Source organism: Vulpes vulpes, chromosome 1 (assembly GCF_048418805.1).
Source record: "Vulpes vulpes isolate BD-2025 chromosome 1, VulVul3, whole genome shotgun sequence".
In the NCBI taxonomy this organism is placed as follows: Eukaryota; Metazoa; Chordata; class Mammalia; order Carnivora; family Canidae; genus Vulpes; species Vulpes vulpes.
Genome location: NC_132780.1, coordinates 51556444 through 51572442, shown reverse-complemented (window position 1 = coordinate 51572442; position 15999 = coordinate 51556444). Strand labels below are relative to the sequence as shown.

At 39.8% G+C, this 15999-nt stretch overlaps 1 protein-coding gene across 4 annotated transcripts in view; it reads left to right on the top strand.

The window, feature by feature from the left end:
* Positions 1–10404: 10404 nt before the first annotated feature.
* ZNF510 (zinc finger protein 510) overlaps positions 10405–15999 on the top strand; it is a 35323-nt gene continuing 29728 nt past the window's right edge. Inside the window, exons 1-3 of one of the 4 annotated variants that reach the window (XM_072764150.1) lie at positions 10625–10725; positions 12481–12548; positions 13979–14037. In XM_072764150.1, coding sequence (XP_072620251.1) covers positions 12494–12548; positions 13979–14037 — 114 coding nt within the window. In that variant the 5' untranslated portion in view covers positions 10625–10725; positions 12481–12493. Of the gene's footprint in view, positions 10726–12480; positions 12549–13978; positions 14038–15999 lie in introns of all 4 variants that reach the window. The other 3 variants (XM_025984216.2, XM_072764136.1, XM_072764141.1) reach the window with 3 other exon arrangements.

The window sequence follows — 15999 nt, the reverse complement described above, 5'->3', positions numbered from 1 at the left end:
ATTCAGCTCCTGCAGTAACTACGGAGCTCTCTGTCTGCAGGGGTCTGGATGCTCCCAAGGTGGGCCGCTGATCTGCTCACCATAAGGCAGAAGTGTCCTTGCTGTCCTGTGCCCTCCTGGCTTCTGCCTGTCCCGCGGGGAGCACCGGATCCTGGGCTGTGTCCCTGGCGCTGTGTGCTCCGGAGCCTGCACTGTTGGATTCGCGCTCTCGTCCACCTAGCCCCTTCCGCGCAGAGCCTCTGCCAGTGCCGCCTCGGAGCTTCTCTGGGGGTGCAGCCCCCTCTGTGCAGAGCCGCCGCCTGAGTCCCCTCCAAGCTGCTCCCGGGTCCAGCCCCGCGCGCGCTGCAGCACTTTACGGAGCTCGGCTGCAGGGTGTTCCGTGCTCTACCGCGGCGCAGGTGCTCTGTTAGTGCCCCTGGGAGCCTGAGGGGATCCCCGCCCCTCCTGGGATACTGCTCTAACTGCCTGCGAGCGCCTTTCGTCCTGGAAGATTAGTGAAACTCCTGCTTTTCCAGGCGGGGCTTTCCTCTCCTGGGGGCACTCGCCCCAGCCTTAGCCCGACTCCTCGCGGGGCTCCTCCCCCTTGGATGCTTTTTGTTTCTTTATTTCTTTTTTCCCCTGTCTTCCTACCTTGATAGAAGCGTGAACTCTTCTCACTCTTTTTAACTGAATGAAAATACAACTTCTCAAAATTTGAGGATGCAGTGAAAACACTGTTAGGAGGAAATTTTGTAGCCTTGTAGATGAAAGCTCTAAAATCAATCATCTACGACTCCACCTTAGAAAACTAGAAAAGGAAGAACAAATCCAAAGAAAGCAAAAGAAAAGCAATAACCTGGGCAGAAATCAATGAAATTGTAAACAGGAAGCCAACAGAGAAAAACAATGAAACCAAAAGCTGATTCTTTTAAAGGATAAACTAATTAACCTCTACCCAATCCAAAGAATATTAGTTACTAATATTAATATTAATTAACCTCTACCCAATCCAAAGAATATTAGTTACTAATATCAGAAATGAAAAGTTAGGACATCACTACAGATCCTGTGGTCATTAAAAACATAATAAAGGAAAACTATGGACAACTCTGGATGCAAATATGATAAGCTAGATGAAATGAACCAATTCCTCAAAAGACAGAATGTACTCACAAAAGAAAAAAAGTCTGAATAGGCCTATATCTACTAAAGAAATTAAATCAGTGATTATTAACTTCCAAAATATAGAGCACCAAGGCCCAGATGAGTTCCCTGAAGAATTCCACCAAACATTTAAGGAAGAAATTATACCAAGCATTTATAATCTCTTCCAGAAGACAGAAGCAGAGGGAATGTGTGCGTACTTATTTTATGAGTACAGCATTGCCCTAATACCAAAATCAGACAAGCATTACAAGAAAAGTGCTGACCAATATCTCTCAATACCGTAGATGCCAAAATTCTCAAAATACTATCAGATTGAATCAAATAATATATAAAAAAATACATAACCAACTAGCTAATTTATCCCAAATATGGAAGGCTGGTTCCATATTTAAAAATCAATGTGATGTAATATAATCCATCACACCAACAAGCTAAAGAAGAATCACATGGTCATATCAGTAGATACTGAGATGGCATTTGACAGAATCTAGTACCTATTCATGATAAAAAAAAAAAAAACTCTCAGCAAACTAGGAATAGAGGGGAATTTCCTCAACTTAATAAACAATATCCACAAAAAACCTACAGCTAGCATCATGCCTAATGGCAAATAACTAGAAGCTTTCCCACTGAAGTCAGGAACAAGGCAAGGATATCACCTCTTGTTATTCCTTTTCAACATAATACTAGAAGTCCTACTAATACAGTAAGACAAGAAAAGGAAATAAAACTTACTGATTGGAAAGAAATAAATAAAGCTTCTTTGTTCACAGATGACATAACTGTCTATGTAGAAAATCTGAAAGAATGAACAAAACTCCTGGAACTAATAAGCAATTATAACAAGGTTGTAGGCTACAAGAATATATGCAAATGCCAATCATTTTCCTATATGCCAGCAATAAACAAGTAGAATTTGAAATTAAAAACATAATACCAGGGCAGCCGGGGTGGCTTAGCGGTTTTGCACTGCCTTCAGCCCAGGATGTGATCCTGGAGACCCGGGATCGAGTCCCATGTCAGGCTCCCTGCATGGAGCCTGCTTTTCCCTCTCCCTGTGTCTCTGCCATTCTCTCTCTCTCTCTCTCTCTCTCTCTCTCTCATTCTTTCTGTGTGTGTGTGTGTGTGTGTGTGTGTGTGTGTGTCTCATGAATAAGTAAAATTTTTAATATAAATCTAACAAAAATGTATGAGATCTATATGAGGAAATCTACAAAACTCTGATGAAAGAAATAAAAGAACAACTAGACAAATGGAGAGATACTCCAAGTTTATGAATTGGAAGACTCAATATTGCCAGGATGTCAGTCAATCCCAGTTTGATGTATAGATGAAATGTAATCTCAATCAAAATACCATAAATATTTTATGGATACAAACAGATTCTAAAGGTAATATAGAGAGGCAAAATATCCAGAGACACTGGCCAATGTAATTAAAAAAGAAAAACAAATTCAGAGGATTGACACTACTCAACTGCAAGACTTACTATAAAGTTGCAGCAATCGAGATAATGTTGTAGAAAGAAAGATGAAAGAAGAGACTAATAGATCAATGGAACAGAATAGACAGCCCAGAAATAGACCCACACAAATATAGTCAACTTACCTTTGAAAAGGAACAAAAGTAATGCATTGGAGAAATGACAGATTTTTTAATAAATGGTGTTGATGCAACTAGATGTCCACATGAAAAAAAAGAGATATCAGGCTTTTATACATCTTTTACAACTATTAACTTGTAATGGATCTTAAGCCTAGATGTAAAGTGCAAAGATAACACAGAAGAAAATCTAGATGATCTTGGGTTTGGCACACTCTGGTGCAGGGTGTTTATAGTGGAGAGGGTTGTATATGTGTGGAAGCAGGAAGTATATAGGAACTCTATATTTTCTGCAGTATTTTGTTGTTCTACAAAATAAAGTCTATTAAAAAAAAAAAGACAGAACCAGCCTGAAAGAGCTCCCAATGGCCAAAGATGTCACATATTCAGCAAAATCATAAGTATAGCAATGGATTGTAGCCCAAAGAGTGAAATAAATCTCCATGTTCATACAGATAAAAACACGTGATTGAATAAATAAGTACATAGGGGAGAAGGGACACATCCTTCTTGCAGAATTCCAATCAATAACTATAGAAGACGTCAATGTAATTCAGCCAAATACCACCAGAACACATGCGAATTAAACAATTTAGATTTTAATAGTCATCACAATGAGAGCACACATTACATGGGAATTATAAAGTGTTTCAGTAAGAGGGTGTTAGAAAGGAATTATAAGACTTGAGCTTTAGTTTCTTTTGCAGTAGTTCCGAAATAGGATTGGGTGTTGTTTAAAAAAAAAAAAAATTGTTCAGGATTGGGTGTTGTTTAAAAAAAAAGCAACAGTCCCTTGTATCAGTCGAGAAGAAGATGTTTGGTATTTTCAGAGTGGTAGAGCAACTGCATTTTTGTCTTTATTCATGCAAAACAATAGTCTTTATGTTACATCACAACAGTCACAAAATTACCTTATCTGCTTGTGTTCAGTGATATTGTTTAAAACCTACAGGAAAACACCACTGTTCAGCTATGAGCAACCAGGACAGCATTTATTCACAGCCAGGCTCTCTCTAAGTATCAGGCCAGTTCCTGGACAACACAGGCTGCTATATGCTTTTTCAAACAATGAGGGAAATTAAAAATCACCGAGTAGGGGCACCTGGGTGGCTCAGCAGTTGAGCATCTGCCTTGGGCTCAAGTCCCACATTGGGCTCTCCACAGGGAGCCTGCTTCTCAATCTGCCTATATTCTGCCTCTCTCTGTGTCTCTTGTGAATAAATAAATAAAATCTTAAAAAAAAAGAACACCAGAGTAATAACTGAATCAGGCAAAACCCAAGGATGAGGATGTTTTATAACCTCAAAGTATCCCTCGGCAAATATTTATTAGTAACTGTCATGGTGTTGCATCTACATTGACAACACTGGATTTGGGGTAGGGGGTGGGGCATCAGTGGTCCATCTTGGCACACTCAGGCCAGTTTTTCTCAGGTATGAAGCAGGGTCTCAGGCATGGTATAGGAATGAAGAGATATGGTTTCCTAGGAAAGGAACTGAGAGGCCTTATATTTTTAAAACATTTGTATTCTTAAAGAACTTCAGACACTTAAACTTTAAAACTCTAGAAATTATTTTAATTGCTTATACTTGAATTGCTATGAAATTTATTTATTGTAATATGAATTCCATTGGATACGGCCTTGCTATGTTCCAGCACCTTCCTCATTGTTCTAACAAAATTACTGAATGTTCTCCTTCCACTGCTTTAAGCCCCGGCTTTAACACATACTACCTACTTACTTTCTTTTCTTCTTGAAGTTGTTTTGCAGGATCAGTTTTTAAATATTTTAGCAATATATTTAGCAATGTACTTATTAATATTGCTATACATTTTCTATTCTCTTTTGAACATTACTAAAAATTTTTATTGGAATAAAGGTTGGAATTGTTCCTTTATGTTTAACAAATAAAATATATAAATGTCAAAGAGAAAAAAAACACAGAAAATTTTTTTTAGAATTCTGATTGGAACTTTAATTATATTGTTTCCATCTAGAAAACCGGTATTTATTGAAGTTTTTTTGAAGTTTTTTAAGTGTTAACAGAATAAAGTTTTATACCTTGATTCACATAAGTTGCAATAACTTAACTGGCAACATTAATCTTTTTTTTCTTGCTAATCAAAATTATTTTTATCATTGCCATATAAAATAATCTATATTACAAAATAACAACCAAGAAAAGTGTGTTTGCTTATATATAATTATAGGTACATTTTGTATGTATACATACCCATACACAAAGACAATCTAAATATGTTGAGGTTCCTAATTTCAGAAGTGTGAAAATACAAGTTTATTCCTAAGAGATGCATAATTTGCATGATAATTGTTTTTTTATTGAGTAGTGTGTACTTTCAGGGATTACTTATGGAAGATTGAAAAATTTACTTTTTCTTTTTCTTTTTTGCCCCAAAGATAAACTCTGAGGAACACAAATACTATTCTTTTATGTTAATGATAGGCTCCATTTCCTGGTATTTGTTACATTTTACTGTTTTATTCACAAAAGCTGTTTACATGAGATGAAGTCAATTGTATACTGGTACCCACAAAATGGGAGCCCAAGTCACAGATCTAAACCTAAGTCTGCCTGATCTCATGGTACTCATCTCATTGTCAAAGACACCTAACGTATGCTTATAACACTCAGCTTTAGCTAGCTGACTTTACCTTCATAAGGAAACTTACCTTTGGCTTATAAGGAAATCTCAATTAATAAAATTCGCTCTTGCCCCAAATCCCTTAGAACAGTGCTCTATGGTTTGTTTTTCCTTAAATAAAATACATCAAACTTGTTACTGTTTTAGTTTTGTTATTTGATACATATTTTTTCTTCTCTTGGCAGCTCTGAGTTAAAAGGCACACTTTTGAAAAAACAGTCCAAAATCTTCCCTTTATAAGTTGCATAATACAAAACTCCCAAGCACGCAGAAAAGGAGAAAATAGTAAAAGGCACATACCCATATACTAGAGGTAGAAACCCTTAACATATTGCTACATTGGCCTTCTCTAATTATTTTTCAATTACAAATATGCAATATGTATGTGAGATATTTTAATATACATCTTTCTGAGAGATAAACAGCTTCCAAGATAAGCAGAAACTGAAACTGAAAGAATATGTGACCACCAAACCAACTCTGCAAGAAATATTAAGGGGGATCCTGTAAAAGAAAGAGGAAGCCCAAACAAATAATCCACAAAAAACAGGGACTGAATAGGTATTACAATGACACTAAATTCATATCTTTCAATACTTACTCGGAACATGCATGGGTTAAATGATCCCACCAAAGACACAGGGTTTCAACAGGATAAAAAACAAGACCCATCTATTAGCTGTCTACAAGAGACTTATTTTAGACATAAAGACACCTCTGGCCTGAAAAAGAAAGAATGGGTCTTTATTTATTCAAAATAAAGCTGGGGGGGGGGAAGAAAGCTGGGGTAGCAATCTTCATATTAGATAAATTAAAGTTTATCCCCAAAACTGTAGTAATAGATGAAGAGGGACACTATATCATATTTAAAGGGTCTATCCAACAAGAAGTCCTAACAATCATGAATATTCATGCCCCTAATGTGGGAGCTGCCAAGTATATCAATCAATTCATAACCAAAGTAAAGAGATACTTAGATAATAATACACTAACAGCAGGAGACTTCAACATGGCACTTTCTGCAAATGACAGATTTTCTAAGCACAACATCACCAAAGAAAAAAGGGCCTTAAATGATAAACTGGACCAGAGGGATTTCACAGATATATACATAACTTTCCATTCGAAAGCAACTAAATACACATTCTTCTCAAGTGCACATGGAACTTTCTCCAGAATAGACCACATAATGGGTCACAAATCAGGTCTCAACAAATACCAAAAGATTGGGATTGTCCCTGGCATATTTTCAGACCACGATGCTTTGAAACTAGAACTCAATCCCAAGAAGAAGTTTGGAAGAAACTCAAACACATGGAGATTAAAGAGCATTTTACTAAAAGATGAATGGGTCAGCCAGGCAATTAGAGAATAATTAAAAAGACTCATGGAAACTAATGAAAATGAAAGCACAACTGTTCAAAATCTTTGGGATACACCAAAAGTCATCCTAAGAGGGAAATACATCACAATGGAAGCCTCCCTCAAAAAACTGGAAAAAATCAAAAACACAAACTAACCTTGCACCTAAAGGAACTGCAGGGAGAACAGCAAGTAAAACCTACACCAAGCAGAAGAAGAGAGATAATAAAGATCCCAGCAGAACTCAATGAAATAGAGACCAGAAGAACTGTAGACCAGATCAACAACACCAGGAGTTGGTTCTTTGTAAGAATTAATACAATAGATAAACCATTAGCCAGCCTTATTAAAAAGAAAAGAGAAAAGACTCAAATTAATAAAATCATGAATGAAACACTTGATCACAACCAATGATCGCAACCAATACCTAGGAAATCCAAATGATTTTAAAAATGCGTTATAGGCAGCTATATGCCAACAAATTAGGCAATCTAGAAGAAATGGATGCATTTCTGGAAAACCACAAACTACCAAAACTGGAGCAGGAAGAAATAGAAAACCTGAACAGGCTGATAACCAGGGAGGAAATTTAAGCAGTAATCAAAAACCTCCCAAAACACAAAAGTCCAGGGCCAGATGGCGTCCCAGGGGAATTCTATCAAACATTTAAAGAAGAAATCATACCTATTCTACTAAAGCTGTTCCAAAAGATAGAAAGGGATGGAATACTTCCAAACTCATTTTATGAGGCCACCATCCACTTGTTTCTGAAACCAAAGACCCCACCAAAAAGGAGAATTATAGACCAATATCCCTGATGAACACAGATGCAAAAATTCTCAACAAGATACTAGCTAATAGGATCCAACAGTACATTAAGAAGACCATTCACCTTGACCAAGTGGGATTTATCCTCGGGATGCAAGGCTGGTTCAACACTCATAAAACAATCAACGTGATAGATCACATCAAGAGAAAAACAAGAACCATGTCATCCTCTCAATAGATGCAGAGAAAGCATTTGACAAAATATAGCATCCATTCCTGATCAAAACTCTTGAGAGTGTAGGGATAGAGGGAACATTCCTCAGCATTTTAAAAGCCATCTACGAAAAGCCCACAGCAAATATCATTCTCTGTTTTTTTAAAGATTTATTTATTATTCATGATACACACACACACACACACACACACACACACACACACACACAGAGGCAGAGATACAGGAGGAGGGAAAAGCAGGCTCCATGCCAGGAGCTGGATGCGGGACTCAATCCCGGGACTCCAGGATGGTGCCCTGGGCCAAAGGCAGGCGCCAAACCACTGAGCCACCCAGGGATCCCGCAAATATTATTCTCAGTGGAGAAACACTGGGAGGCTTTCCCCTAAGATCAGGAACAAGACAGGGATGTCCACTCTCACCAATATTACTCAACATAGTACTAGAAGTCCTAGGCTCACCAGTCAGACAACAAAAAGAAATCAAAGGCATTCAAATTGACAAAGAAGAAGTCAAACTCTCCCTCTTTGCCTATGACATGATACTGTACATAGAAAACCCAGAAGACTCCACCCCAAGATTGTTAGAACTCCTACAGCAATTCAGCAGTGTGGCAGGATAAAAATCAATGCCCAGAAGTCAGTGGCATTTCTATACACTAACAATGAGAATGAAGAGAGAGAAATTAAGGAGTCGATGCCATTGACAATTGCACCAAAAATCATAAGATACCTAGGAATAAACCTAACCAAATGGTCAAAGGTCTATACCCTAAAAACTACAGAACACTTCTGAAAGAAATTGAGGAAGACACAAAGAGATGGAAAAACATTCCATGCTCATGGATTGGAAGAATTAATATTGTGAACATGTCTATGCTACCCAGGGCAATTTACAGGTTTAATGCAATCCCTATCAAAATACCATGGACTTTCTTCAGAGAGTTGGAGCAAATGATCTTGATATTTGTGTGGAATCAGAAAAGACCCCGAATAGCCAGGGGAATATTAAAAAAGAAAACCAATGTGTGGCCATCATGATGCCTGATTTCAAGCTGTACTACAAAGCTGTGGTCATCAAGGCAGTGTGGTACTGGCACAAAAACAGACACATAGATCAATGGAACAGGACAGAGAACCCAGAAATGGGACCTCAAGTCTATGGTCAACTAATTTTCAACAAAGCAGGAAAGATTACCACTGGAAAAACAATAGTCTCTTCAATCAATGGTGCTGGGAAAATTGGACATCCACATGCAGAAGAATGAAACTAGACCATTCTCTTACACCAGACACAAAGATACCCAAAAATGGATGAACGATCTAAATGTGGGACAAGAAGCTATCAAAATCCTAGAGAACACAGGCAACACCCTTTTGAACTTGGCCACAGCAACTTCTTGGAAGATACATGTATGAAGACAAGGGAAACAAAAGCAAAGATGAATTATTGGGAGTTAATCAAGATAAAAAGCTTGTGCACAGCAAAAAAAAAAAAAAAAAAAAAAAACAGTCAACAAAACTAAAAGACAACCTACAGAATGGGAGAAGATATTTGCAAATGACATATCAGATAAAGGGCTAGTATCCAAGATCTATGAAGAACTTATTAAACTCAACAGCCAAGAAACAAACAATCCAATCATGAAATGGGCAAAAGACATGAACAGAAATTTCACAAAGGAAGACATACATACAGCCAAGAAGCACAGGAGAAAATGCTCTGCATCACTTGCCGTCAGGGAAATACAAATCAAAACCACAATGAGATACCACCTCACACTAGTGATAATGGGAAAAATTAACAAGACAGGAAACAAATGTTGGAGAATATGTGAGAAAGGTTAACCCTCTTGCACTCTTGATGGGTTTGTGAACTGGTGCAACCACTCTGGAAAACAGTGTTGAGGGCCTCCAAGAGTTAAAAATAAAGCTACTCTGTGACTCAGCAATTACACTACTGGGGATTTATCCCAAACATGCAGATGTAGTGAAACGGCAGGACACCTGCTCCCCAATATTCACAGCAGCAATGTCCAAAATAGCCAAACTGTGGAAGGAGCCTCAATGTACTTCAGTAGATGAATGGATAAAGATGGGGTCTATATATACCATGGAATACTCCTCAGCCATCAGAAAGGACGAGCACCCACCCTTTGCTTCCAGCGGTTGGAACTGGAGGGTATTATGCTGAGTGAAGTAAGTCAATCAGAGAAGGACAATCATTATAGGGTCTCACATATGGGGAATATAAGGAATAGTGAAAGGGATTATAGGGGAAAGGAAAGGAACTGAATGAGAAAAATTAGAGAGGGAGACAAACCATGAGAGACTCCTAACTCTGGGAAACGAACAAAGGGTAGTGGAAGGGGAGGTGGGTGGGGTGATGGGGTTACTGGGTAATGGGCATTGAGGAGGGCGCTTGATGGGATGAGCACTGGGTGTTACACTATATGTCGGTAAATAAAACTTCAATAAAAAAATATTTTAAAAAATTAACCTTCCCTGCATAATCCCAATGTTACCAGAATTAACAAAAATAACAATAACTTCCCTTAATATTTCTAATATCAGATCTATACACAAATTTCCCCAGTTGTTCCCAAATGTCTTCTGGTTTTCTCCAACCAGGATCTGATCCATGAACACATCCTATATTTGACATTTTGTCAAAGTCTAAGCCATAACCTCTGGGGCTTTGGTAGAACCACGGCGCAAGATATTCGTACCCAGTGCTAACCCTCTGCCTACTGGCCCCAAGCCCGCCCAACACACCGGAAATCCGCAAGGAGCCACGGTGTCTCCCTGGGAAATGTAGTCCTGAAGGTCCTGGCTCAGCGCGCGGCATTGTGGGAACGGATATCCCGGATTTCTCCCTGCGCGTGAGAAGTTCTCCTCACTTCCCGGCTTCCGCCCTCTCTGGCCCTGCGGGCGCGGCCTCATTACTTTCAGGTGAGAGGGGAGCCGGTGCCTGGTCCTCCGCGCGCCTGGTGGGGTGGGCTTGTTCCCAGAGGAAGGCACCCGGACGACTAGGGGCATCCCAGCTGACCCCAAGGCGGGAGCACCCCGCCTGTACCCGAGACAGATACGAGCGTCGCCCTGGCGGAGGCGGTTGAGGGGCGGGCGGGGTGGGCCCTCCCCGCGGGCTCTGGGGCCTGGATGGGGCGAGTGCCGTGAGACGACGTTCCCAGTAGCCCGAGCACGGGCGCTGATGCGCCGGCAGGGGAAGATGCCTTGCTGGCGGCGGTGCGCAGTGTGCCTTTAGGATACTGCATGTTGACCGTGAACCTAGCATGAAGCACGGGCTTGAGCATCAAAGCCAGAAAGACCGAGTAAATTCCGCCTTTGTCACTCAGGTATAAGTCAGGTTCTCATCTGAAAATAAAGATATTAGTAAAAACTGCTTCCTGGCGTTGTTTGGAAAGAGGTACGTCAGCATCTATGAAGCATGTTGTCTGTGTGAGTTACTAAACAGTAAGTTCAAGGTATAAGCCGACTGGTAGTGTTGTCTCCCATCATATTTAGAAGACACTTTGCTCTTTTTTTATTTAATATTTAACTTAACCTTCACAGCCACTCTTTATAGGTATAACCACAGAATTTTTCTAAATTTTATTTTATTTAAATTCAGTTAGTTAAAACAGTGTATTATTCGTTTCAGAGGCAGAGTTCAGTGATTCATTAGTTGCATGTCAACCCAGTGCTCATTACATTACATACCCTCCTTAATGCCTGTCACCCAGTTTCCCCCTCTCCCTCCCCCAGCAACCCTTTTGTTTCCTATAGTTAGAGTCTCTTATGGTTTGTTTCCCTCTCTGATTTCCTCTTATTTTTCCTCCCTTCTACTATGATCCTGTTTTGTTTCTTAAATTCCACATATGACTGAAATCATATAATTGTCTTTCTCTGATTGAGTTATCTCTCTTAGCATAATACCCTCTAGTTCCAGCCACATCATCACAAATGGCAAGATTTCATCCTTTCTGATAGCTAAGTAATACTCCATTGTGTATATATACACTTCCTCTTTATCCACGTATTGTCGATGGACATCTGGGCTCATTCCATAGTTTTAACCATATAATTATAAAAAGACAAAATGGACTCAGAAGAGGGAAATTATAGACTGAAGGTCAAAAAGATAAGGAAGCCAGGATATAAATACAGATATGCTTTACTCCCAAATTTAGCTATTCCTAATATCCTGCCTACCAGAAACCCAGCACTGCAGCCTTCACAGCACTAGCAAAGTGACTTGTCCCCATATTCCCAGGACTATGACTGTAAAGTCAACATTAACTAAATGACACTCTGTGACAGGTATATATATTCCGGGGTTTCTGACATGTCTCCAGAGCTGGATAAGACAGCCTCCTGGCACCTCCTGTACTGTTCAGGCTGTCTCGGTCTTGAAGGCTCAGTCTGATATTGTACTGCAGTGCTGTCCAATAGATAAAGTGAGCCATATATATAATTTTAAATGTAGCCCCATTAAAAACTAAAATGTGAAGTTAGTTTTAGAGCGTACTCTTTATCTCAATATATACAAAACATTATTCAACATGTGGCACTAGCCACATTTCAAATGCTCAACAATGGGATGTGGCAAGTGGCTACAATAATGGGTAAGGAGTTCTAATGAATTTGAAGACAATCAAGTTTAAAGCCCTACCAATGGGTCCGAACCAGGATGATTTTGCTCTCTAGAGGACTTTTGGAAATGGCTGGAGATGATTTGGGCTGTCACAACAGAGGAGGAGTGCTAAGAGCATCTGGTGAGTAGAAACCAGAAATTCTGGTAGACATTATACAGCCCCCACATGACAAAGAATTAAACAGCCCAAAATGTCAGCATTGCTGAAGTTGAGAAACTCCTCTCAATGAAAGTTTCATTTAAAAGGAATTTGTTTCCTAGGCCTAAGTCTCCATGCCTCTGGAACAAAGTAGCTCTTGTGTAGCAGGGAGGAGAGGAGCCCCACCTGGGGACAGGAGTCCCACCTGGAGGAAGAGCTCATCTGGCAGGAACCACCCTCACCAGAACTTCAGAACAGATGCAGAAGAACCCAGAAAGGAGTTGTTCCTAATTTGCTCCACAGAAGCAGTTCTTAAATTACCTTGTCCAGAAAGAGCCAGACTTGATGATGTCACCACATCCAAAAGGCATTATAGACTGTGTGACAGTGGAAACTGGACCAGGTTGCAGAAAGTAGTGAGCTGGGGTTGAAAGAGATAGGTGATTATCAGGCCATATGGGAGAAGCCACAGCCAGGGCTGAGGAAATTTAGTCCAGTCCTTCTTAAACAGCCCCCCATTTTCTTCATTTTCCCTCTTGCCAGATTCTGAGCCACTTTCACATTGTGTCTGTCACAAGTGGCATCTAAATATAGGCTGAGGCTTCCTTTATCTTGAACACATAGAATTATAAAATGACTGACAGTATCAGAGGGGATTTCTACCTCTGACTTTAAATTTAAAAAACAAAAAAAAGTGGAGCCTGAGATGTATATCCCCAGTCACTCAGGACAGAGCTAGGAGCAAAGCAAAGTGTGGTTCATTTTGTCACACATAAGTCACTAGAAGTGCCTTATCAAAAATCTTACCAAAAGGACAAAATGATTTTAAATTTTTTTTTAATTTTTATTTATTTATGATAGTCACACACACAGAGAGAGAGAGGCAGAGACATAGGCAGAGGGAGAAGCAGGCTCCATGCACCGGGAGCCCGATGTGGGACTCAATCCCGGGTCTCCAGGATCGCATCCTGGGCCAAAGGCAGGCGCTAAACCGTTGCGCCACCCAGGGATCCTGACAAAATGATTTTAAAATATTTTGGCACTAAGCATCTTTTTTCCCCCCAGAGTTTTCTGTTGATTTTATAACTCAAGGTATAAATAATAATAGGATATTAATATTACCCTCTTTTAATTTTGTGTTAATTAGAGGGGGACATAAAATTAATAGGAAAATAATTTACAGTGACCCAGTGAAAAACAGCAAGGTTACATCCATAGGATCACATCAGACTGTATTACATATTCAGGGAGTGCTGTCTCTATGTGGTGCTTCTTGCCCCTTCTCAAATGTCAACAGAACATTATTCCATAGGGAGGCCCTTTCCCCAGCTGATGTGATGAGATTTTTAGGCAACTGAATCTGGAAGCTCACCAGACCTCTTATAATTCCATTCCTCTTTCCTTATCCCCAGCTTATCCTTCACAGTTCTCTGTACTCCCCCAACAACAGCAGAAAATGAAAACATCTCAGGTGAGTTAATTTATATATACCTATTTTATAATGAATTTAAAGGTAGTTAACACAGAAAAGTAGCAATAGAAATGGATCCAAACTATTCAGGGAAGGTACAAAAAAGCAGATGAGTAGTTCAGCAGAGTTGGCCTATAGATAGATGCTGCTCTCTGAAGTTACACATTGTCCCCAGTGCAGGTGCAGATCTCTTCCTGACCTTTCAGATAGCCATGGAAGAGAGTCGGACAGTATTTGTTTCAAGATTTGCATCGATAAGAATCTTAAATTAGACGTTCCTCATGATCCTAAAGTCAGGCACAGTGTCTTTGTTGGTCTTCAGATAGAGGATAGTCCAGATCTTTCCAATAACAACCCAGAAATAATTGTAGAATATTGTTTTCACTTTTTCCTCAATGGAAGTAAGGGGCATGTTGCCAAAGCAGGGTTTTTGTTAATGCAGCTGTCAATGTAAATAAATTAGAAGTAGACCTTTTTCTGATCATCCTGCTAGATCCAGAGGTAATACTGAAACTAATTGGAGGTCAACATGAATAAGTCATATGTTCATGTCCTAAAAATAGCTCTTTTTAAATATTTCTCTCAAGTCCCTGATTCAAACAAGTTGTTTAGCAAAGATCTTAAAAGTTCTGTTCTCTAGCAAATGCTATCACATGGCCATTCACGTTTCAGTCTCTTCACGTTTCAGTCTCTCCTCCTCTGCCTGTGACCTGCACTCATCCGTGACCTAATAACTACAGTCAAATCCAGTGGGTCTCACCTTGTGCTTACCTCACAGACCTGTCTGCAGTGCCTGACTCTACCCCTACTCTGTCCTTCTGGAAGGTCTCCCATGTTAGTGTCTGTGACAGCCTCTGCTACTGTCCTGCCTCTTGTTTCTTTCATGGAATCATCTTTTTTTTTTTTTTTTTTTTTGCCCTTTCATGTGTCTCATCACAATTTCCATGCCTTCTCACTATTTTTCCAACTGGTCTTCTTGACTCATTTCATCCCCACTCTGGTTTCAACAATGATGTATTTCCTAGTTCTCACAGATAGAACTCTGTGGCCCACTGTGACCAATAGCATTTTTTTTATTGTTAATTTTATTTATTTTTTGAGAGAGAGCATGAATAGGGAGAGGGACAATCAGAGAGGGAGAGAGAATCCAAGCAGACTCCCGGCTAAGTGTGGAGCCCTACTTGGGCCTTGATCTCACAACCTGAGCCAAAATCAAGAGTTGGATGCTTAGCCAACTGAGCCACCCATGTGCCCCACCAATAGCACTTTTTATGATGATGGAAATGGTCTATATTTGCATTGTCCCAAATGATGGCCACTAGCCACATATACCTGTTAGATACTTGAAATGCAGCTAGTGTGACTAAGGAACCAAATTTTTATTTTTTTAATTTTTTTTTAAAGATTTTATTTATTTATTCATGAGAGACCCAGAGAGAGAGAGGCGCAGAGACACAGGCAGAGGGAGAAGCAGGCTCCACGCAAGGAGCCCAATGTGGGACTTGATCCCGGGTCCCCAGGATCACACCCCGGGCTGCAGGCGGCGCTAAACCGCTGTGCCACCGGGGCTGCCCGGAACCAAATTTTTAATTTAAGTTTTAAATAGTCTCACATGGCTAGGGATTGCCCTATTGAACATAGGTGACTCAACATCTCTGTGCAGGTATCTAAAAGGCAACTCCAGCTCAACTGATTCAAAGTAAAAGTTAATATTTACAGTCCTTCCCAAACTAATTCCCCTCATCTTTCCTTATTCGATGGAAAATAGAATATCCCTGGTCAACCAGACACCCAAGCCATGGAAGTGCAGTACATCCCTGGCTTCTCTTGTTCTCACTGTCTCAACTCCTGCCATGATCTGGTGTGTAATTGTGTCTTGCTACTTTTCCTATTTGTCAAAGATACACCAATTTTACATTGTCAAACCTAATGTATTTTAAATGCATTCCTCTACTTTATTCC